General features: G+C 42.1%; 2 protein-coding genes across 3 annotated transcripts in view; both read left to right on the plus strand.

Annotated features, from left to right (window-relative positions):
* The window catches only part of idh3a (isocitrate dehydrogenase (NAD(+)) 3 catalytic subunit alpha), a 43,299-nt gene extending 42,633 nt beyond the window's left edge, over positions 1 to 666 (plus strand). Inside the window, exon 11 of the mRNA XM_048617199.1 lies at positions 286 to 666. Within this exon, the coding sequence (XP_048473156.1) occupies positions 286 to 369 (84 nt within the window). The 3' untranslated portion in view covers positions 370 to 666. The remainder of the gene's footprint in view (positions 1 to 285) is intronic.
* Positions 667 to 3,234: 2,568 nt separating this feature from the next.
* The window catches only part of LOC109936168, a 35,511-nt gene continuing 15,811 nt past the window's right edge, over positions 3,235 to 22,934 (plus strand). Inside the window, exons 1-4 of one of the 2 annotated variants that reach the window (XM_048617294.1) lie at positions 3,235 to 3,604; positions 9,971 to 10,100; positions 11,474 to 11,656; positions 16,620 to 16,790. In XM_048617294.1, the coding sequence (XP_048473251.1) occupies positions 3,458 to 3,604; positions 9,971 to 10,100; positions 11,474 to 11,656; positions 16,620 to 16,790 (631 nt within the window). In that variant the 5' untranslated portion in view covers positions 3,235 to 3,457. Of the gene's footprint in view, positions 3,605 to 5,820; positions 5,935 to 9,970; positions 10,101 to 11,473; positions 11,657 to 16,619; positions 16,791 to 22,934 lie in introns of those variants that run through there. The other variant, XM_048617296.1, reaches the window with a different exon arrangement.

A 22,934-nucleotide genomic window follows, 5' to 3' on the forward strand; every position in this document is an offset into this window, starting at 1 on the left:
CATAGGAGCAGAAAGGCTGATGAAGGGTCTAGGCCCGAAACGTCAGCCTTTCTGCTCCTATGATGCTGCTTGGCCTGCTGTGTTCATCCAGCTCTGCACCTTGTTGTCTTGGATTCTCGAGCATCTGCAGTTCCTACTATCTCTCACACTTGATATTATACAGGTTTCATGGATACCTTCCATTGTGGGACAGGTGGGTATTGCGCATACCTGACAACAGCTTTAGGTTCCATCAATCCTTTCTATGTGTCTTTCCCATTCTAAACCATGCTGACCTTTTTATAGGTGCTGACCAAAGATCTTGGAGGCAATTCTAAATGCTCGGAGTTCACCAATGAAATCTGCCGAAGAGTGCGGGATCATGATTGAGTCATCATCCAGTTTCTTGCAAAACCAGCTTCAACATAGATTCTCCATAACTGCTGTGCAAACAACTGCTGAAAATTGTCAGTGAAATGTGCTGCAACATTTCATCGTAACTTTTGTTGAAAGCTCTGATTTGCTGTCTTTAGTGGCATTCTGGTTTGTTTTCTATTTATTGAATATTTTTGTTCAGACTGACAGCGTATTGTCCTTTTTTTTTATTGAAAGCTGCTAATAAGATTGGCCATGAGATTTCATTGTTCATTGCCATTTCCCTTTAATTAAAATGTATTACAAAATGTCTTCTCCCATTTTGCCAACTCCTTGAAAGGCTATTTAAATGTTGTTGCTTCAAAGACCAAACACTGCTTCTGTTCTGCTGTTGAAGATGGCATTACAAATCGAGCTTCTTTTGTACTTGTTTAAGAAAACATTTTGCTACAAACTGGCTCTGACCATAAAACTGATCACACCGCAGATTGCTATTTCAAATCTTTCAGCTAATTGCGCACATTTGCTGATCTTCAAAAAGACTTAAAATTAAGCTTGTTTTCAGTCATAAGGGCAGATTTTAAAAGCTCTTACATATTTTTTTAATTCACTAAAATATTGACCACTGTGCACCCATGAAACTAGTATAAAGTGTTCTGTACAGCTTTTTAAAGTCATTTTTGGTTATTAATATTGTGTTATTCAAGTATGGTGGACTGATTACTGATTTAGAAATGCTTATTTTTGTGATAAACCCATAATCAGCTGTATTAATAAAGCTGCATGCATCAATTTATCACTCCAAAATATATCCAGGAATATTTCCAATATAGATTTTGTTTCTGGATTAGGTTCTGAAATACTGCCCAGTTGCACTAGTTTATTGTAGAGTTTACATTTGGTGATTAATGAATTTCAGCAGAAATTCAAACAAAATAATTGACTTGGCAAAATCATAAGTGGAATTTAAAGCAGTAACTGTTTGCTCCTAGATCTTATCTTGAACTTCAAATATCAGATGAGTAATCTTGTTGATGGTGAATTACTGTTTTGGAACGTTGCTTAAGGAAGTTGCTGCTCTTAGTGGTAAAGAGCTATTTCAGAATGGTTCAGCTATCTCTTTCCATCTGCTTTCCAATTCAAATGCAGTCAATTAACAACAACTGATATATTTATATACTAATTTCATTGTAATAAAACATTCCAAGTGACTACTTATGAGCATTCTAAAGCAAAATATAACATCAAGCCAAATAATGAAAAGCTAAAGAGTGTCTCAAAAGTGGGAAAATAAGTATTGACGTTCCAGATTCTGCTCCACTGTACACACCAGTGTTAGGAGGATTTCGGGGCTGCTATCAATAGATTTCTTAAATCAGAATATCTTACCTATTAGGGAATTTCAGCAAGAGTTGAAAGCAGGCCACAAGGTTGTTCTGCCTGAGACATCATGGGATGTGAATGGTAAGTGAGAACAGACAGTGACTACTTGAACTTAACTACTACCTCAAGTTTTGTACAGCTAACACTTTCTTCCTGAATGGGCCAAGCCACAACATGATATTCAAGATTAGGATATTGACACCAGCTAGACCATCTCTCAGTAATATTCTGAATTGTAATGGGATCAGGACATAATAACAAGCCCCCAAGTTGGCTTCTGGGAAGGTGGCTACAGCTTTGTGTGGATAACACAGCTGAAACTCAAACTTGTGAAGTAAAAGCATTCACCCTGTCTTTCCTTTGTGTGTGAAATAAAAGATAATAGCTTGTCACTAGCTACTGCCCTTCGCCTTTGCACTGTGAGCTGCTCTCTTTGCAAATTCACCCTTTGAAGGAAAAGAAGAAAACCACCTTCAGAGGTACTGAAAATGTAAATCCCCGAATAGTGAATGAAAGACTGAGAATAAATGTTCCTAAAACCTCAACATCAGGAAACAGACAGTAGGGATTGAAAGAAAACAACTCATTGATATCTGAGATGACATTCCTTTCCTTTTCCCACCCATAATATTTGTTTTTAACTGTCTCTTTGTGTGCTTTTTTGTGTGGGTATGGAAACTTTTTTTAAAAAGGTGGTAGAGTTTAAGATATACAGTTACAGTGCTACACCTCCCCCTCACCTCCATCCAAGGAACCAAAAAAACCTTCCACATCAGACAGATGTTCACCTGCACATCCGCTAATGTGGTCTATTGTATCTGCTGTTCCCGATGTGGCCTCCTCTACATCGGTGAGACCAAGCGGAGGGTCCGAGACCGCTTTGTAGAGCATCTACGCTCGGTTCGTGACAAACGACAACACCTCCCAGTCGGGAACCACTTCAACTCCCCCTCCCACTCTCTGGATGATATGTCCATCCTGGGCCTCCTCCAATATCACTACGACGCCACCTAGAAACTGGAGGAGCAGCACCTCATTTTCCTCCTTGGGAGCCTACAACCCAATGGTTTCAATGTGGACTATACTAGCTTCAAAATCTCCCCACCCTCAGCCTTATCTCATGACCAACCCTCCCTCTCATTCCCGCTTCGTTGAAGTGTCTGTCCTTCCCACCTCACTGACCAATCCCCACCACTACCTACCTACATTCACCTATCACCATCTCACCTACTTCCCCACCCTGACCCCCCCTCTCTATTTATTTCAGAGCCCCCTCCCTCCTCCCTGATTTCTGAAGAAGGGTCCCAACTAGAAACAAGACAACAAGGTGCAGGGCTGGATGAACACAGCAGGAGACTATGAAGGGTCTAGGCCCGAAACGTCAGCCTCTCTGCTCCTATGATGCTGCTTGGCCTGCTGTGTTCATCCAGCCTTGCACCTTGTTGTCTAGGAGACTAGAAACGTCAGCTTTCCTGCTCCTCTGATGCTGCCTGGCTTGCTGTGTTCCTCCAGCTCCACACTATGTTATCTAATATTCATTTTGGCTTTCCTTGGAGAGCAGTATTTTCAGTCCCATTGCTTTTCCTGAGTTCAGGTTCCATGTTGACGAAACCTGGCGCCGGCCCCACCCCTAATGACGAGTGTTTGGGACTTCCTTGTGTTACCTGGGTAATGGTCAAGTGTTCTTGCCTGATGGCACTAGGTTAAAGCAGCCGTCGAAATGCAGTCGGACCTGTTACAGTGGGCCCCCAGCGAATACAGTCTAAAGGAATTCCTAACAAAATTCCGCTCGTCGTTACCGAAAATTGTGAAAGTCACCGAGGGTTTTTTGGGTCGCCGAGAGTTGGAGACACTCAGCGCCGGCGCAGTGAGTAATTCATTGTGGGAAGAGTGCGAAACTGCAGCTCGTTTAGACAAAACCATCAGATTATCTACGGAATTCCGAACTAGGAAATGCCTTTTTTAAAATATGTACAGGATCCTTCTTGGGTAGAAATTCAAGAATTATTTCGAAAGTTAGCCATCTAATTTATTTATTTAAACGAATAGACTATATACAGGACAATGATTTGGTGTCTCTTCAATACAGTCTGAAGTTTAGTTGGTACAAAAGGAATTTTTGTGCTCATTGTGGGAGTTCTGTTTCCAGTATGTCGTTGTCTCTGGCTGCGCCAGCATTTACTGCCTATCCTTAAACGCAGGCACCTCTTGCTGCAATTGTGGAATGTTGTGTGCAGTTTTGAACTCCTTACCTGAGGCAGGATATTCTGTCTGTGGTGGGAGTGCAGCAAATGTTTTCGGTATGTGAAGAGAGACTGGACTGGTTTGGACATGACAATAAAGGACATTCTTTTCTATATTCACCTGAGTTTAAAAGAACGAGTTGGGGTTTTATAGAAACCTATAAAGTTTTAACAGGACTAGACAGGCCAAACGTGATGAAGGTGATAGTAACCTACCTTCTGGTCCATTTAGTCATGGAGATTTGAAATAAAACCAGAAAGTGCTACAAAGACTCAGAAGATGAGGCAGCTTCTACGGGGAGAGAAGCAGTTAATGTTTCAGGTAACACAGTGTGGAGCTGGAGGAACACAGCAGGCCAGGCAGCATCAGAGGAGCAGGAAAGCTGATATTTCTGGTTGGGACAAAAAGCTTTCCTGCTCCTCTGATGTTGCTTGGCCTGCTGTGTTCCTCCAGCTCCACACTTTGTTCTCAGACTCCAGCATTGGCAGTTCTTACTATATCTAATGTTTCAGGTCTGTGATCAGAGCTTCGAAAAGTTAGTCATGTTTTGGTTTTGAGAAAATAAAATGAAGGCGATGGGAAGCACAAAAGCGAAGGATCGTGCTCGGGTAGGGGACAGAAGAGAATCAATGATGTAAGATTTTTTGGTGCAAAAGACAAAGGGAGTGGGGATGGGTAAAGCGATTAAAAGATGTGCCTTAGAAGAGGTGTAAATGGCAGGATCCTAAACAAACAGGAAATGAGAGAGAGAGAAAATAAAGAAATGTAATGTTGGCAGAGATTATGACCTAAAATTGTAGCCCAGATATGGCTGGTTATTCAGCACAAAGATGAATTGTCCTCAAAGCTGCTAGACCTTCTGAAGAAGGGTCTAGGCCCGAAACGTCAGCCTTCCTGCTCCTCTGATGCTAGAAGGTGGTGCTGAACTGTTTTCTTGAACTACTGCAGTCTTTATGCTGTTAGGTAGACCCAAATACTGTTATGAAGGGATTTCCGGGATTTTGCCCATGACACTGAGGAACTATATACTTCCAAGTTAGGATGATGTGTGACTTGAAGGGGAATGTGCAGCTCACATTCAGTGATACTGGTCTAATATCCATATTTTCGATCTACCTGCTGTACTTCAGCTCCTGTTCAGATCAGATGCCAAAGAATTTTTTTTCTATTAATTTTGTGGGATGTGGGCATCGCTGGCTGGCCAGCATTTCTTGCCCAGCCCTAGTTGCCCTTGAGAAGGTGGTGGTGAGCTGCCTTCTTGAACCGCTGCATTCCTCCTGCTGTGGGTTGACCCACAATGCTATTAGGGAGGGAATTCCGGGATTTTGACCCAGCGACAGTGAAGGAATGGCGATTATATTTCAGTATATCCTGCAGCAAATAACACAACTCCTGACTCCCCAAAGCTTGCCCACCATCTGGATGGCATAGGTCAGGAGAGTGGTGGAATACTCCCCACCTTTCTGCATGGGTGCAGCTCCAATGACCTTCAAGAAGCTTGACACCATTGAGGACAAAGCAACCAGCTTGATTGGCTCCTATTTCACCACTTTCAACATTCACTTCCTTCACCATCAATGCTCAATAGTGGTCGTGTGCACTGCAGAATTCTACCATGGCTGTTTAGACAATAGCTTCTAATTCACAACCTCTGCCATTTAGAAGGACAGGGGCTGCTAGGAGGTATTGCATGTTCCCCTCCAACTACTCATCGTCCTGACTTGGATATGTTATTGTTCCTTTGCTGTGGTTGGTCAAAATCCCAGAACTTTCTCCCTGATATCATTGTGGGACTACCTACAGCACATGGTCTGCAACAATTCAAGAAGGCAGCTCACCACCACTTTCTTGAGGGTGATTAAAGATGGACAATAAATGTTGGCACAGCCAGCGTTGCCCAAATTTCATGAGCGAAAAGAAGAAAAAAAACAGTCTGTTGGTGTGCCACAGGAGGTATAACTCGAATTAACAATCCATAAATAATTTGACCAGAAAAATCTTTGTTTCTACGTTAATGAAATCTGATGACTAGTTTATACAAAGTTTACAGTTAAACTTTTAAAAATAATTTTCTTATGGAATATGAATGATACTAACAAGCTTGATGACTGGCCTTGTGACTTGTGCATGTGACCCATTACTGTTGTGGCCTATCTCCTGGAGAAGCTCCCACGGTGTTGCTTGGTAGGCCTTTCACTACTTTGCATTGAACAGACAATGGTGAAAGAACTGTGTCAAAGTTGGGATGGTATGGCTCGAAAAGCAGTGTAAGTAAAGAAATATGTACGACACTGTTATATTGCTCCTCTATATAGAGTCATAGAGCATGGAAATAGACCTTTCAGTCCAACTTATCTGTGCTGAATAGGTTTCCCGACCTAAGCTAATCCCACTTGCCTGTGTTTGGCCCGTATTCCTCTTGAACCTTTCCTATTCAAATAGTGTTAAACCTTGTAACTGTACCTGTATTTACCATTTCCTCTAGCAGTTCATTTAATGTACGAACCACCCTCTGTGTGAAAATGTTGCCACTTAGGTCCCTTTTAAATCTTGCCCGTGTCACCTTAAACCTATGGTCTCTAGTTTTGGACTCCCCTACCCTAGGGAAAAGACCTTGGCTGTTCACCATATCAATGCCCCTCATGATTTTATAAACTTCTATAATGTCACCACTCAACCTCTACATTCCAGTTAAGTGTCCCAGCCTGTCCTTGTAACTCAAACCCTCCAGTCCCAGAAACATTCTGGTAAATCATTTCTGAAATCTCTCCAATTTAATAATATTCTTCCTATAGCAAGGTGACCAGAACTGTGCACATTGCTCCAAAAGTGGCCTCACCAATGTCCTCTACAACCTCAACATGAGGAACCAACTCCTATACTCAATGGATAAAGGATAGCAGGGCAGGGAAGTGATTGAAATCAAGATATGTTTATTCTTTTGCAGAGAGGGTTTATTGACTTCCTTAGTCTTATCCCTCTCATCCCATACTTATCATCATTTGTATTCCTTATGTCTTTTTAAATTGACCTGTTCAGAGGTTTTTAGATATCTCTGGAGCATGTGGGAATTGAACTCGGGTCTCCTGGCTCAGAGATAAGGACACTACCACTGTGCCACAGAGCCCACTCAATCTTAAATAATCTTACAAACTTAACAATATGATTAACCAGACATTAACAATGCTATCAAAACAATCTTAGTCCAATCAATGAATCACCTGATATCCAGCATTTAAAACTTTGCAAGCTGCACACATTGTGTGAAAAAGTGCTAAAAGAACATATCTCAGTGCAAGTGGCTGTATTATTCCAATGAGACTGATTAATGAAAGCCTGTTAAATCCAAAGAGGAAGTAAAGTTTAGAATAATTAAGAAATGTTTGCACAATGTGTAATGATACTATGGCTTTAAGAGGTCTATGCTGTCCTGTTTTTTTTTAAAGAAAGGTTTTAAGAGAGAGGTGCAGAGATGTCTGTTGAAAACACATAAACAGCTTCTGAAGAAGGGTCTAGGCCCGAAACGTCAGCTTTCCTGCTCGGCCTGCTGTGTTCATCCAGCTCTACACCTTGTTATCTCTTGTGAGGCCTTGGGTTTTGTTTTAAGTTGGAACACCCGCCCTACATCCCAGAGCCATCAACACACTGTGTTTTACTTTGAACTACACTGGAATTGTGAAGGTGGCCAAGCATAACATTGGACTGTGAAAGGGTGGAAAATTGGTCTAGTAACTGAAGGGAATCTATCAACAAATATATTGCATTTAAACCCTGATGCGGTGATGAGGAATGACTCCCTGTATTGACTGCAGGAACTAGTTGTGACACAATGAGTCGCAACAAGGGAATGTTTGAGTCATGGGGTAGCAGGCTTGGAGCTGGGAAACAGACAATGTTGCATTTACATAGGAAGCTGCAAGAGGATTACAGTGCCGCATTGTACAGGGATAAACACAGTGGCTCAGTGGTTAGCACTGTTGCTTCACAACACCAGGGACCTGGGTTCAATTCCACCCTTGGGCAACTGTCCCTGTGGAGTTTGCAAGTTCTCCCTGTGCCCTCTGGGTGCTTCAGTTTTCTCCCACAGTCCAAGGATGTGCAGGTTAGGTAGATTGGCCATATTAAATTGCCCTGTAGTGTAGGGATGCGTATGCTAGGTGGATTAGTCATGCTAAAAGCAGGTTTATAGGGTAGGGGTTTGTATAGGTTTTTCATTGGAGGGTCAGTGAAAACTCAATGGGCCAAATGGCCTCTTTCTGCACTATAGGAATTCTATGATATCTTGAGGTGTCATAACATTCAAGGCTATAGGTCAAATGCTGGAAAGTGGGATTAGTATAGATAGATAGATAGATAGATAGATCAGTATAGACTTGATGGCTGAAGGGCCTCCATGGAGGATGACCAGTGCTCAGCAGGTGTTGGAGAGTGAGGAAGGAATGGGGAGGATTAGGAATGGGTTTGATACTGATCTAATGTGAACAAATGATCTGTCAAATTCAAAGGGTTATGGGCGGAAACTGAGGACAGATTACACTTCTTGGAGGGGAGGATGAGGTCCAAAGGTTAGAGTCATTGAGGATCCACGGTCAACCAACAGTGGGGTCAGAGGTCACAGAAGTGTCATTTCAGACACTTGTATGTAGATGATGTCAGTGGGCCGGAATAAGTGGAGAGGGAATGGAATTGTAATGTGGGTATATTGGATGCAAGTGAGTTTGCAATAGAAGAGAGAGGAATTACCTTGCAAAGGGAGGAATGAGAATTTAAATCAGAATTGATTTAAAAATGTCAAGGCACAACAACAGAAAGTGACTCCAAGAAAAACCTCCCCACATAATGAGACAACAGGAGCTGAGTGGGTTCAGAATGAAAAATGTCTGAAATATTGTCCAAGGAAACAGGCAAGGTGTTGAGCAGACTTGAAGAAAAACACATGCAGAACATGAAGAGGTTGAGCCAGCTAGAGGTGGGTTAAGACACGAGTATCAGTCCAGTCAGAAGGAGGAGGTTAGCGAAATAAATAGCAGAGGGCAGCAGATGAGTCACCTGGGTAAGATGTGGAAAAATTTAGATTAGATTTAAAATTATTGTCACATGCACTCAGGCACAGGGTACAAGAATACAGTGAAAAGTGTACAATGTTGGCACACACGCAGTATCTTAGGTACAAGGTACCTGGGTACAAAATCTTAGTTACAGAATAAAGAAATGTTAAAAAGTTCAGCACTACAGTCTTTGTAGTATAAAAGTAGAAAAATAAAGTTTTTAAAAAGTCAAACATTACAGTAAATGGAAATGAGAAGGTGAGTTTGCTGGGTCTAAAGACCGGAAGGGTTAAGGAGGGTCCTTAGTGATGAAGGACACTCAAGACAGTTGTATTGATAAGGTGTGAATCAAGGCTTTAGACATCTCAATACCCTTTTAGTTGCTTAAAAACAAACTTTCATTTGTTTAACTTTGGAACTTTGAAGCAGACAACATTAGAATCCCTAGTGGTGCATGTCCAGTTGAGGTTAGATTGAGATCAGACACATTGCAGGAGATATTCTGCCCCATTGAATCATTATCCAACATTCTTTGCATTTTTCTTAATTTCACTGGGCCATTTGCAGTGCTTGCCCTCCTTAGCCACTCAATTGAAACAGATTCGGAGTGAATTATTGGTTTTCCAAGGCACTACTCAGCTTCCAGCTGAATGGAACTATAGTTTTGTGAAGGTATAACATCCTCATGCACAGAACAAAGGCTTATGCTGCCCAGTTCTCCCTTTCTAACATGTGGCACAATACATGGAGCATCAACGTACAGTGTTTCTATACTAGTGAGAAATTAAATGAATTTGTTCAGAAATTTCTTTTAAAAAATCATGCAATACATTGAAAGAAAATTCCAAGTGAACAGAATAGTGTTGCCTGACAAAAGGAAATATGTATTAGTATCTGTACAGTTCAATAACAAATCATTTTATATATCTTTGTTTTTGCAGATCCTTAGGATTCATTCCGTATACTCACAAAAGAGAGCCATTGTGGAATCCAACAATCGAACAGTCCTGTCGATCCCTGTAAACCTAGAGTCGGTGATGTTTAATGTGGTACACCAGAAACATAAAAGTGGTAACTTTTATTTCTCAAACACTGCAGTCATTACTCATGGGAACATTGAATCAGATTGTATAATAGCTCAATTAGTGAAACCTACTGTCATCCTTTGGTCAAATATTGATTTCCGCTTCATTTGCACAGCAAACAAACCAATGGAAATTATAAAGCTCTTTTGCTCCTCTCCAGTCTGTTAATATTCCTCATGCAAACCAAAAAAAAAAAATTATTTCACAGGATGTGGAAGACCATGTTGACTATCCATTTTTACATTGTCATGAGAAGGGGTTTGTGCACATTCTCTTTGAAATTCTCAAGCAATACGGTTGGTTGGGGACATTCAGGACATTGACCCAGCTACAGGGTGTTGTAACAAGTTCAGTGAAGGGAGGGCAGTGCAACTGGATTTTCTTCCTGTAATTACAACGTAAGGTTTTGGACATTCAAAGATAACTTTCACATGATTCTGTTCCGAGTGCCTCAAATAGCCAGCAACATTCGTACCACATAAATGTCAAACAATGATCATCTCCAACGGGAGAAAGTCTAATCTTCTTCTCTTCAAGTCCAGTTGTGTTAATGATAGGTTTAGAGTTCGGGAGAAAATTCCAGGAAAGATACTCTTCCAGAAGCCATGCAAATGACAAAGAACATCCAGAATGTAGTCACTAAACTGCTGCTTTCATTCACCTTCATTTGCCTGGAACCATTCTTTATGTCGAGGGGAATAAAGACCTATGTCTTGGAAAGTTGTGGCAAATTTTCTCAAATGGTTGGCGGGGGGGCAGTTCCAGGATTTTGACCCAGCAACGCTAAAGAAGCAGTGATATATTTCCAAGTCAGGATAGTGATGGCTTGGAGGGCAACTTTCAGGTGGTGTTCCCATGTGTCTTCCCCACCTTGTTCTTTAAGGAGGGCGTAGAGGCCATGGGTTTTGGAGATGCTCCTGAAGGAGCGTTGGTGAATTTGTGCAGTTCATCTTGTAGGTGGTACACACACTGCTGCTACTGGGTGTCAGTGATGGAGGGAGTGAATGTTAAAGATGGTAGATGGGATGCCAGTCAAGTGGGCTGCTTTGACCTGGGTGGTATCGATGTTGGAGCACTCATCCGTTTTGGGCAATCATCAGTATCCCCACTTCTAATGTTTGGATGGCTGGTCATTGAAAAAGTAGCTGAAGATGATATGTATAGATTAGTATGGCGCTTCTGCTAGGCACTCTGCAACCACATTTATAAAAAGTCTGTATTCAAGTTGCTGCTTCCTTCAGAAAATTAAATAGAATCTGAAAGTTAACAGGGAACAAAAACAGAAGCCATTGAGAAATAAAGTTGACAAGCCAAATAACTTTATCTCATTCCATTCTTTCATATGACATTGTCACATAGGTCCCTTTACAATGAAGGAAGTGTTGCTACATTTCAATTTGCCTGTCACAATCACATCAACGGACAACCTGACCTATAGAGAAATGAACAATCCCAAGTCAAAGGATCAGGAATTGCAACAGCTCAGTGTGAAACAGATATACGAACAGGAATTTCTGCTGGGTCACAGTATAATTGACAATGGCAAGTACATAATTTGCTTTGAAGTTTTTATTTGTTGTTATGTGTCCTTTTTTGATCCTTTAATTTTTATTCCTGTTTCCTACAATGTGTTGTATTCGTTTTAATTCTCAAGATGATAGAGAATTCTAGATTCCATGTACTGAGCAGGACAGATCCATTTTTTAAAATCGTGTTCCAGCTCACACAACAAAACACTGGAATAAATAAAGTAAAAAATGTATTTTCTTCTCTCCAAACTCTTTTTTTTATTAAAATGTTCAAATCGGTTTATTCCATTTAACTTCTGTTCTGAATGTGTTGCAATTCTAGGATATTTGGCTCCCTTGTATTCAAATATGTGCTGTAGGTAAGAAAGCTCAGTCTTCAGCTTGAATAAAGGCAAAATAATGCAGATGTTAGAAATCTGAAACAAACAGAGTGTGCTGGAAAACCTCAACAGATCAGGTAACACATGTGGAGAGAGAAACAGAGTTAATGTTTCAAGTCTGGTATGACTCATCTTCAAAACAGGGGTTGCACAGTGGCTCAGTGGTTAATGCTGCTGCCTCACAGCACCAGGGATCCAGGTTCAATTCCACCCTCGAGCGACTGCCTGTGCAGAGTTTGCACATTCTCCCATGTCTGGGTGTTTCACTTTCCTCCCACAGTCCAAAGATGTGCGGGTTAGGTGGATTGGCCATGCTGAATTTCCCATAGTGTCCAGGGATGTGTAGGTAGGTGGATTAGCCATTGAATTACAGGGTTACAGAGATGGGGTGGGTCTGGGTGATATGTCCATGGAGGGCCAGTGTATACTCAATGGGCTGAATGGCCTGCTGTAGGATTCTTAAAAAAAGTACTGGTTCTGAAGAAAGTTCCACAACAGGTTCTGAAGAAGTCATAACCAGACTCCAAACATTAACTCTGTTTCTCTCTCACAGATGCTGCCAGGCCTCCTCCTGCATTTCTCCATCATTCTGTGTTTGTTTCAGTCTATATCTCCACAGATATCATTCCAGTAGGTTTGCTAGGTAGAAAATCATAGCTGATTTCCCTTTGCCGAACTCAATGGTCCTCAGAATAATTGTGCTGCGATAATGCACCTCACCTGGGGTCCATAAACTCAGAAAGATGGGATATTAAATCTGAGACAGTCTAAGCTGCATAACCCCAATGTCTCCCCTTTCTCCCTCATCTTTTTACTTTACCCATCTCAGTCATTTTTCTTCTTCCACTTTCTTCCTTTTTTTGAGTTGGAAGCAGCTTCCAAATGTTTTTGGTTTTTTTTTTTAAAGAGTTGATATGTGTTAGCTTGACTATCAAAAAAAAAGTCTGCCCCAAATTACAAACAATTCAGGTGAAACTTTGTGCTTGATACATTGTGAAATTCTCAACTTACTATTAATAAAATCTATGCAAACAGTATTATTTACATGAAGCATGGCATACAAAGTAGGATGCATACTGACTGAGGAACTGGAAACAATCTTTGTAAAAGTATTATTCTTCCCTTTTTATCCTTTAATGTGATGTGGGTACCATTCACAAGGCCTTTGTTCATCCCTAATTGCCCTGGAGAGAGTTGTGGTGAGCCCCCTTCTTGAGGGTGTCCTTATGGTACAGTTAGAATGTCCTTACAGTGCAGTTAGAACCTCAATGCAGTGAGGGAGGGAGTTCCAGGATTTTGACCCAGTGATACAGAAGGAACGATGATATCTTTCCAAGTCAGAATTGTGAGTAGCTTGCAGGGGTCCCTAACCTTGGCCCTTGCAGATTGTGGACAGACTCTGGGAAACAGAAAGTGAGTTGCTCGCTGCAGGTTTCCTAGCCTCTGACCTGCTCTTGTAGCCACAGTGTTTATATGGCTAATCCGCTTCAGATTCAGGTCTAACACCAGCTCCCCTAGCATGTTGTTAGCAATGAATTTAGTGATTCTACTGCCATTGAATGTCAAGGAAGCGGAGGGAGGGAAGGTCAATGATGAAGCAGCTGAAGATGGTTGGACCTAGGATACTATCCTGAGGAACTCCTGGAGCTGAGTTGATTGACCTTCAACAACCACAACAGATTCATATAGACCACCATGTCTATACTGACCAACAAACACCAAACTACACTAATCTCATTTACCTGCACTTGCTCCATAGCCTACTATGACCTGGTATTTTAAGTACCAATCTAGATGCCCCTTAAATGTTGTGAGAGTACCTGCCTCCACCACCCTCTCAGGCAGCATGTTCCATATTTCTACCACCCTCTGGGTGAAAACATTTTCCTCAGATCCCCTCTAAACCATTTTCTCCTCACCTTAAACTTATTCCTGTGGCTTAAACATGTCTGCCATTGTGATGAAATTTGCATGATTTACTCAGTCTTTGCTTCTCATAAATTAGTACAATTAGTACACCTCCATCAGATTCCATCCCCCACCCCACCGCCCCAGGTTCCTCTGGTCCAGGAAAAACAAACACAGCCTATCCAGTCTCTCCTCATAACTGAGAATTTCCATCCCATGCAACATCTTGGCGAATCTCCTCTGCAACCTCTCCAGTACAATCACATCCTCCGGTCATGTGGCAAAAAGAACTGCACACAGTATTCCACCTGTGGCCTAACCAATGTTTTATAAAGTTTTTACAAGACTTCCTTGCTCCTATATTCTATCCCCTTCTAATGAAGGCAAGCATCCCATACGCCGCCTTCACCACCCTGTCTACCTGTACTGCCACCTTTGTACACCAAGGTCCCTTTGTTTTTTATTACTCCCTGGGGACCTACCGTTCATTGTGTACATCCTTCCCTTATTGGACCTCTCAAACTCACCCTTATCAGGATTAAATTTAATCTGCCATTGCTCTGCCCAATTATCCAGCTGATCAATGTCAGACTGCAACCTGTGACCATCCTCCTCACCATCAACAACACCACCAATTTTCATATCATCTACAAACTTATTAATTACACCTTCTCTATTCACATCCAAGTTGTTAATGTACTTAACAAATAGCAAGTGTCCCAGCTCCAATCCGTGTGGTATTCTGCTGGCCACAGACTTCCAATCACAGACCTACAGCATCATCTTTTGCCTATTTGCAAATTAGTTTTGGATCCAATTTGTGAACTTGCCTTGGATCCCATAGCGTCTTTTTTGGACCAGGCTTCCATGAGGGACCTTGTCAAAGGTGTTACTGAAGTCAACGTAAATCACATCAGCTACACTACCCTCATCAATATATTTTGCCACCCTTTTTTAAAAACTCAATTATATTAGTCCGACAGGATCTCTCTTTACTAAATCCATGCTGATGATCCCTGATCAATCCTTGCCTTCCAATTGTTGATTAATCCTATCCTTCAGAATTGTTTCCAATAATTTCCCGACTTCTGATATCAGAAATGATATGGCCTATCCCTGTTGCTCCTCTTGAACAAGGGAACCACATTAGCTATCATCCAGTCATCTGGCACTTCACCTATTGCCAGCAAAGTCCTAAATATATCCATCAGGGCCTCGGCCATCTCCTCCTATAGCAGACTGAGGTATATTTCATTAGGCCCTGGATATTTACGTACCTTTATGCCCTCTAAAACATCTAATACCCCTCCTTATTAATCTTATCGTGCTCTCGAACCTCACCATCCAACTGAAATCTCCAGCTACAATGTCTTTCTCCTTAGTTAAGACAGATGAGAAATAATCGTTTAAGACCTCACCCACGTCTACTGGCTCCACTGATATGTTGTTCCTTTGGTCCCTAATAAGTCCCACTGTTTCTCTGGTCATCTTTTTACTCTTAATATTCTTATAAAATGCTTGGGGTTTTTCTTGAACCTATATACTAGAGATATTTCATGACTCTGTTTTCTCTCCTAATTTCCTTTTTAAGCAGCTTTGTACACTCTCTGTACTTCTGTACCTTAGAAGGGCCTCATCTCTTTTCAATGGTCTGTACCTGACAAAAGTTTCCTCCTTTTTCTTAATCAAACTCTCAATATCCAGGGTTCTCTGGACTTGCTGCCCTTGCCCTTAGAGGAACATGCTGGCCCTGAATTCTCACTATACTACTATTAAAAGAGTCTCACCTTCCAAATGTAGACTTACCTGCTCCCAGTCTAGGTTTGCCAGATCCTGTCTAATGATATTGAAACCGACCTACCCCCAGTTTAGACACTTCATTTCTGCTCCATCCTTGTCTCTTTTCATAATAACTTTGAAACTTAGAGTTATGGTCACTATCCCCAAAATGCTTGCCTACTGACACTTCAACCACTTTACTGCCTTCATCCCCAAGAATGAGATCTAGCATGGCCCCAGCTGTAGTAGGACATGCACCAAAACCTCTTCTGGATGTACTTTAAAAATTCCACCTCACCTAACCTTTTCACACTAAGGCGATCCAGTTAATATTAGAGTCAATGGGAATGAGAGTTTAATATTAGCAAAGTTGAAATCCCCTATAATCCCTGTTTCTCTCACACCTTTCTATGATTTGCTGATATATCCATTCCTCTATCTCCCTTTGACTGTTGGGAGGCCTGCAGTATAAACTCAGCAAAGTGACTGCCCCTTTTTTTATTTCTTCCTTTGTGCCAGGTACGACTCCAACCAATGGAGAGGTTTCGCTCTCATTCCCATTGACTCTAATTTTGCCAAGGACTCCTTAATACTACATCTGGTTACATGTGGCCCAGGTGTCACTCTCACATCACCTTAGATCTTGAATTTTGAGCCAATAAAACACCTTCACCGATTAATACTGAAGTCAGAAATGTAGCACAGTCGAAGCCTCTTTTGAGTTGATCAAAATGCATAACGTTCTGAAGAAGGGTCACTGGACTTGAAATATTAACTCTGTTTCTCTCTCCACAGATGCTGCTAGACTTGCTGACTTTCTCCAGCAATTTCTGTTTTGTTTATTTCAGATCTTCAGCATCTGAAATTTCATGTTTGATTATAGTTTTAATTGCTTGTAATTGTTTTCAGGAAAACTATCAATTCAACATCCATTTGTGATCCCAATGTACATGAAGAAAATTAAGTTGGTTATAGCAGAAGGATTTAATGGTAAACGTGAGACAGAATGGAATATTATCTGCAATCATTACAAGAAGATTGCCAAGGACATTGGGAACTTGGATCATCTCATTTGCACAGGTTTGTAAGTTTTAATATTCTATGGTTTAGCACATGGGTCATAAGACATAGAAATGGTGTTTAAAAACAATGAAAGTTTCTGAAGTACTTCAATTTACTGGCTGTCAGGGACAACTGAGTAAAGTCTTGATTTTGGGAAGGCTTCTGAGTTTATGATTCATGGCAAAGAGGCTGCTTCTGTCAAGCAGAGGATGAGCCTAGCGAACATTCTGCCCAGTAGTTGCAAAGGGTTAAAATTTAAAACCATTTTCTTATCTGAGTTTCATTTGAATCATCAACCTGCTGTTACTTTTGCACTAGATTAACAGCGAGAAGGTGCTGGAATCCAGCAACGCCATTGTGGATTCCAGCCAGTCCAGGTAAGCTAAGGATTCAAGAAGGTGGTGATCAGGCTGAAAGACAACAGAAGATCATTTATTGGGCAATTTTCTTCAACTTTTGTGCAGTGGTCTGCAGCAGTGCCATTGGTGACTCCAGGCTGCTCAATGTCAAATAAGCATGACACCTCACCCAGTTATACATCAAGATTGTGTTGCCTTCCTATCGATATTGTTGAATCCCAAATTCCACAGCACAATGAGAGATCCTTATTACAAGAGTGAGCCTGTCCCCCTTCAAAATAGTAATTGGCTGTAAAACACTTTAGGAAGTTCTGAGGTTGTGAACAGTGCTATATGAGTGCAATTCATTTACTACTTTTCTGCCTGTTTCCATCAGTAGTGATGGGAGGGACGTGTTGAGGATGCTGGAAATTTGAAATAAAAACAGAGTGCTGGAGAAACTCAGCAGGTCTGGCAGCATCTTTGGAGAGACAAACAGAGTTAACGTCCAGTATGACACTTCTTTAAAAATGAAGAACTTCGGAGAATATCAGTTCTGAAGAAGTCGTACCACACTCAAAACGTTAACTTTGCTTTATCTCCATCAAAATACCAGACCTGCTGCATTTCTCCAGCACTTGGTTTTTTTTATATAGCCTCATAATGCTAGATGGGTTAATAAGTAAGCAATGTAAAAGGTGAAAAAGTAAAAAATGATCAGACTGGAATTTAATTTGGGCTGATCTATTATTCACACAATTAGGAAATCCACACAGATGTGGTTTCTTATAACCTTGGAAATGTGCTTGTGGCAGCAAGCTGCATCATTAGATGAAGATCTGGATGGATCCGAGGAAAAACAACAGATTTCACTATAGAGAAACAATAAGGGACAAGATTCTCGAGCCCAGTCAAAGTGGGGAACAGAGGTGGACAGAATCTAGCACATCAGTTTCTCCACCCTGTTCTTGGAATCAGCTGTGGTCAGCTGTAGCGAGCTGGGGGCCAGCAAGGATGAGCAGCCTAAGAGGCTGGCAACTTGTAAAGAGCCCCAGTAAAGGTTAATAAAGGAGGTCGACTGGGATTTTCCTGTTAGTCCAAAGTTTTCTGAAGTAACAATGGCTGGGGAGAGGCAGTTCAACTGCTTTGGGGGTGGGGAGGCATTAGTGTTTCCATGGAAGCAGGTACGTTCAGAAGTCACCATCCAGAGGACCTTGCCCCACACAGTGGCCTAGCAACTATTTCTATTGGATTGTTACATTGTGTTTTTAGAAGGCTGCTATTTTTTTGAAGCCCCCTCTCTGTTATATGCCATTCATGCTGCTGGGAGCTGGAAAGCCTCCAATTTTCCCTCCAGCTTCAAACACTCACCAACTGCTGCTAATTTACAGTGAACCTGTCTTCATGCCAAGTGAGGACATGCCCAGCTCAAAATTTCAACTGTTTGAACGGTAGCCCTATTTTAAGTCCTGGAAATGTGTCCTAACTCATGTTTCCTGTCCCCAGAGCAAAGATCCAGCCCAAGATTATCAACCTGGAACCAGGAAATGTGAACAAAAAGGATTTTGTGCAATTATTGAAAAATCATTAAACCCTACACATTCAATGCTATCAATAGGCAATACAGTAGAAAGGGTGCAGTTCTAGAATAGGGTTCAGAAACAGTATAGTTGCTAATTTCAACATTGATTTGCTGCTGATCTAATTTTGGATTGGTTATAAACAAGGGAGAGAATACATTTTTAAAAAAAAAAAAAAAGCCACTTCTTTTGCTTGTATCCTTATTTCAAATCTTATTGGCAACCAAGATTTGTAATCAGTTTTCATAAAGAAAGGCATTGTGAGAAGTCAAAACATTGCCCAGTGCCAAGTTGGTGCCAGCAATTAATATATCAGATGGAAGGCCACCAGGACCAGCAGAGATCCCGATGGTAAAATCTAAACTATCCAGTACAAAAACAAACATCAGTCTAACTGGTGGAGGCATTCAGTCGAGGCCTTGTTATGATCTTAGACTAGATCAGCAAGTTTGTGTTACTTTCTGGATAAGAACCTGTAACTTATCTTTTTAAAAAAGTAAGCAAAGTAATAGATCCAGGGGACCTACTAAGAAAACAAAGCTGCAAGATTCCACAAACAATGATAAACTTTATTATGTAGCATTAGGACAGTAATACAATCTATTACACGTGTAACTAATTTCTAAACCTCAGAATTAATGTGGCAAACATGGATAATAAACTGAGATCAAGCAGTCCACATTACACATCAAATGGTAAATGTGAACAAGACAGATCCCATAGATTTCTCAGCAATTCCCTCCCAGACACTAATGATACAGTGGGTCTTCATATCATAAGAACATAAGAACTAGGAGCAGGAGTAGACCGTCTGGCCCTTCGAGCCTGCTCCGCCATTCAGTAAGATCATGACTGATCTTTTCGTGGACTCAGATCCACTTACCCGATTTCTCACCGTATCCCTTAATTCCTTTATTGTTCAAAAAAAATCTACCTTTTTTTAAAAAACGTTTACTGAAGTAGCGTCAACTACTTCACTGGGCAAGGAATTCCATAGATTAACAACCCTCTGGGTGAAGAAATTCCTTCTCAATTCAGTCCTAAATCTGCTCCCTCTAATCTTGAGGCTATGCCCTCTTGTCCTAGCTTCACCTGCCAGTGGAAACATCCTCTCTACTTCTATCTTATCTATTCCCTTCATAATTTTATGTTTCTATAAGATCCCCCCTCAATCTTCTGAATTCCAATGAATATAATCCCAATCTACTCAGTCTCTCCTCATAAGCCAACCCCCTCAACTCCGGAATCAACCTAGTGAACCTCCTTTGCACCCCCTCCAGTGCCAATACATCCTTTCTCAAGTAAGGAGACCAAAACGGCGCACAGTACTCCAGGTGTGGCCTCACCAGCACCTTGTACAGCTGTAACGTAACCTCTCTGCTTTTAATTTCAATCCCTTTAGCAATGAAGGACAAAATTCCATTTGCCTTCCTAATTACTTGTTGTACCTGCAGACCTACCTTCTGTGATTCATTCACAAGGACACCCAGGTCCCTCTGCATAGCAGCATGCTGCAACTTTTTACCATTCAAGTAATAATCCTTTTTACTATTACTCCTACCAAAATGTATGACTTCACATTTATTTACATTGTATTCCATCTGCCAGACCTTTGCCCACTCACTCAATGTATCTATGTTCTTCTGCAAAGTTTCACAGTCCTCCGCACACTTTGCTCTGCCACTCATCTTAGTGTCATCTGCAAACTTTGACACCCTACACGTGGTTCCCAACTCCAAATCATCTATATAAATTGTAAATAATTGCGGTCCCAACACCGATCCCTGAGGCACACCACTAATCACTGACTGCCAGCTAGAATAGCACTCATTTATCCCCACTCTTTTTGCTTCCTGTTAGTCAACCAATCCTCTATTCATGCTAATACTTTACCCTTAATGCCATGCATCCTTATCTTATGTAGTAGCCTCTTGTGCGGCACCTTGTCGAAGGCCTTTTGGAAGTCTAGGTACACCACATCCACTGGGTCCCCATTGTCCACCTCGCTCGTAATGTCTTCATAGAATTCAAAAAGATTTGTCAAGCATGACCTGCCCTTCATGACCCCATGCTGCGTCTGCCCAACGGGACAATTTCTATCAAGATGCCTTGCTATTTATTCCTTAATAATAGACTCCAGCATCTTCCCCACTACAGAGGTTAAGCTAACCGGTCTATAATTCCCCATCTTTTGTCTACTTCCCTTTTTAAACAGTGGCGTCACATTTGCTGTTTTCCAATCTGCTGGGACTGCCCCAGAGTCCAGCGAATTTTGGAAAATTACCGCCAGTGCACCTGCTATTTCTCCCGCCATCTCTTTTAGTACCCTGGAATGCATTCCATCAGGGCCAGAAGACTTATCAATCCTTAGCTCCATTAGCTTGCCCGACACTACCTCTTCCGTAATAATGATTGTTTCCAGGTCCTCACCTACTTTCGTCTCTTTGTCAATCACTGGCTTCAGTTGTTTCAGCGGCGGGAGTCCGGGAGGAAGCGCGAGTGCAGCCTGGGAAGGTGAGCTTTTCGATTATAAAAGTCTTACCTCACGTGACTCCATTTTTGGAGTAAGTGAGGTAATATATTTGGGCGGTTGCTTTACTCGAAACACTACCTAGGTAGTGTCTCCCACCCATCCTCCTCCTCTAACCAAAAAAAAAGGTTCTGAGCGCTGATTTGGTAAGGCTACTAGTATTTTTTTTTTTTAATTTGTCTGTTTGGGAATTCAGAACAGTGGGAATGGATGTTAGGGCAGTCGTATGCTCCTCCTGTAGAATGTGGGAGGTAAGGGTCACCACTAGTGTCCCCACTGACTTCATCTGCGGGAAGTGCACCCAACTCCAGTTCCTCGGAAACTGTGTTAGGGAACTGGAGCTGGAGCTGGATGAACTTCGGATCATTCGGGAGGCTGAGGGGGTAATTGAGAGGAGTTACGGGGAGGTAGTCACACCTCAGGTACAGGAAAAAAGTAGATGGGTTACAGTCAGGGGACGGAAAGGGAACAGGCAGACAGTGCAGGGATCCCCTGTGGCCATTCCCCTCAAAAACAAGTATACCGTTTTGGATACTGTTGGGGGGGGCGACTTACCAGGGGTAAGCCATGGGGTACAGGTCTCTGGCACAGAGTCTGTCCCTGTTGCTCAGAAGGGAAGGGGGGAGAGGAGGAGAGCATTAGTCATTGGGGACTCCATAGTTAGGGGGACAGATAGGAGATTCTGTGGGAACGAGAGAGACTCGCGGTTGGTGTGTTGCCTCCCAGGTGCCAGGGTCCGTGATGTCTCGGATCGTGTTTTCGGGATCCTTAAGGGGGAGGGGGAGCAGCCCCAAGTCGTGGTCCACATAGGCACCAACGACATAGGTAGGAAAAGGGATGGGGACGTAAGGCAGAAATTCAAGGAGCTAGGGTGGAAGCTTAGAGCTAGAACAAACAGAGTTGTTATCTCTGGTTTGTTACCCGTGCCATGTGCTAGCGAGGCGAGGAATAGGGAGAGAGAGCAGTTGAACACATGGCTACAGGGATGGTGCAGGAGGGAGGGATTCAGATACCTGGATAATTGGGGCTCATTCTGGGGTAGGTGGGACCTCTACAAACGGGATGGTCTACACCTGAACCAGAGGGTTATCAATATCCTGGGGGGGGAAATTTACTAATGCTCTTCGGGAGGGTTTAAACTAATTCAACAGGGGGGTGGGAACCTGAATTGTAGCTCCAGTGTACAGGAGGTTGAGAGTAGTGAGGTCATAAATAAGGTTTCAAGGTCGCAGGAGTGTACCGGCAGGCAGAAGTGTGTCTACTTCAATGCCAGGAGCATCCGGAATAAGGTGGGTGAACTTGCAGCATGGGTTGGTACCTGGGACTTCGATGTTGTGGCCATTTCGGAGACATGGATAGAGCAGGGACAGGAATGGTTGTTGCAGGTTCCGGGGTTTAGATGTTTCAGTACGATCAGGGAAGGTGGTAAAAGAGGGGGAGGTGTGGCATTGTTAGTCAAGGACAGTATTACGGTGGCAGAAAGGATGTTTGATGACAACTCGTCTACTGAGGTAGTATGGGCTGAGGTTAGAACCAGGAAAGGAGAGGTCACCCTGTTGGGAGTTTTCTATAGGCCTCCGAAAAGTTCCAGAGATGTAGAGGAAAAGATTGCAAAGATGATTCTGGATAGGAGCGAAAGTAACAGGGTAGTTGTTATGGGGGACTTTAACTTTCCAAATATTGACTGGAAACGCTATAGTTCGAGTACTTCAGA

Source organism: Rhincodon typus, chromosome 36 (assembly GCF_021869965.1).
Source record: "Rhincodon typus isolate 14 chromosome 36, sRhiTyp1.1, whole genome shotgun sequence".
NCBI classification, from domain to species: Eukaryota; Metazoa; Chordata; class Chondrichthyes; order Orectolobiformes; family Rhincodontidae; genus Rhincodon; species Rhincodon typus.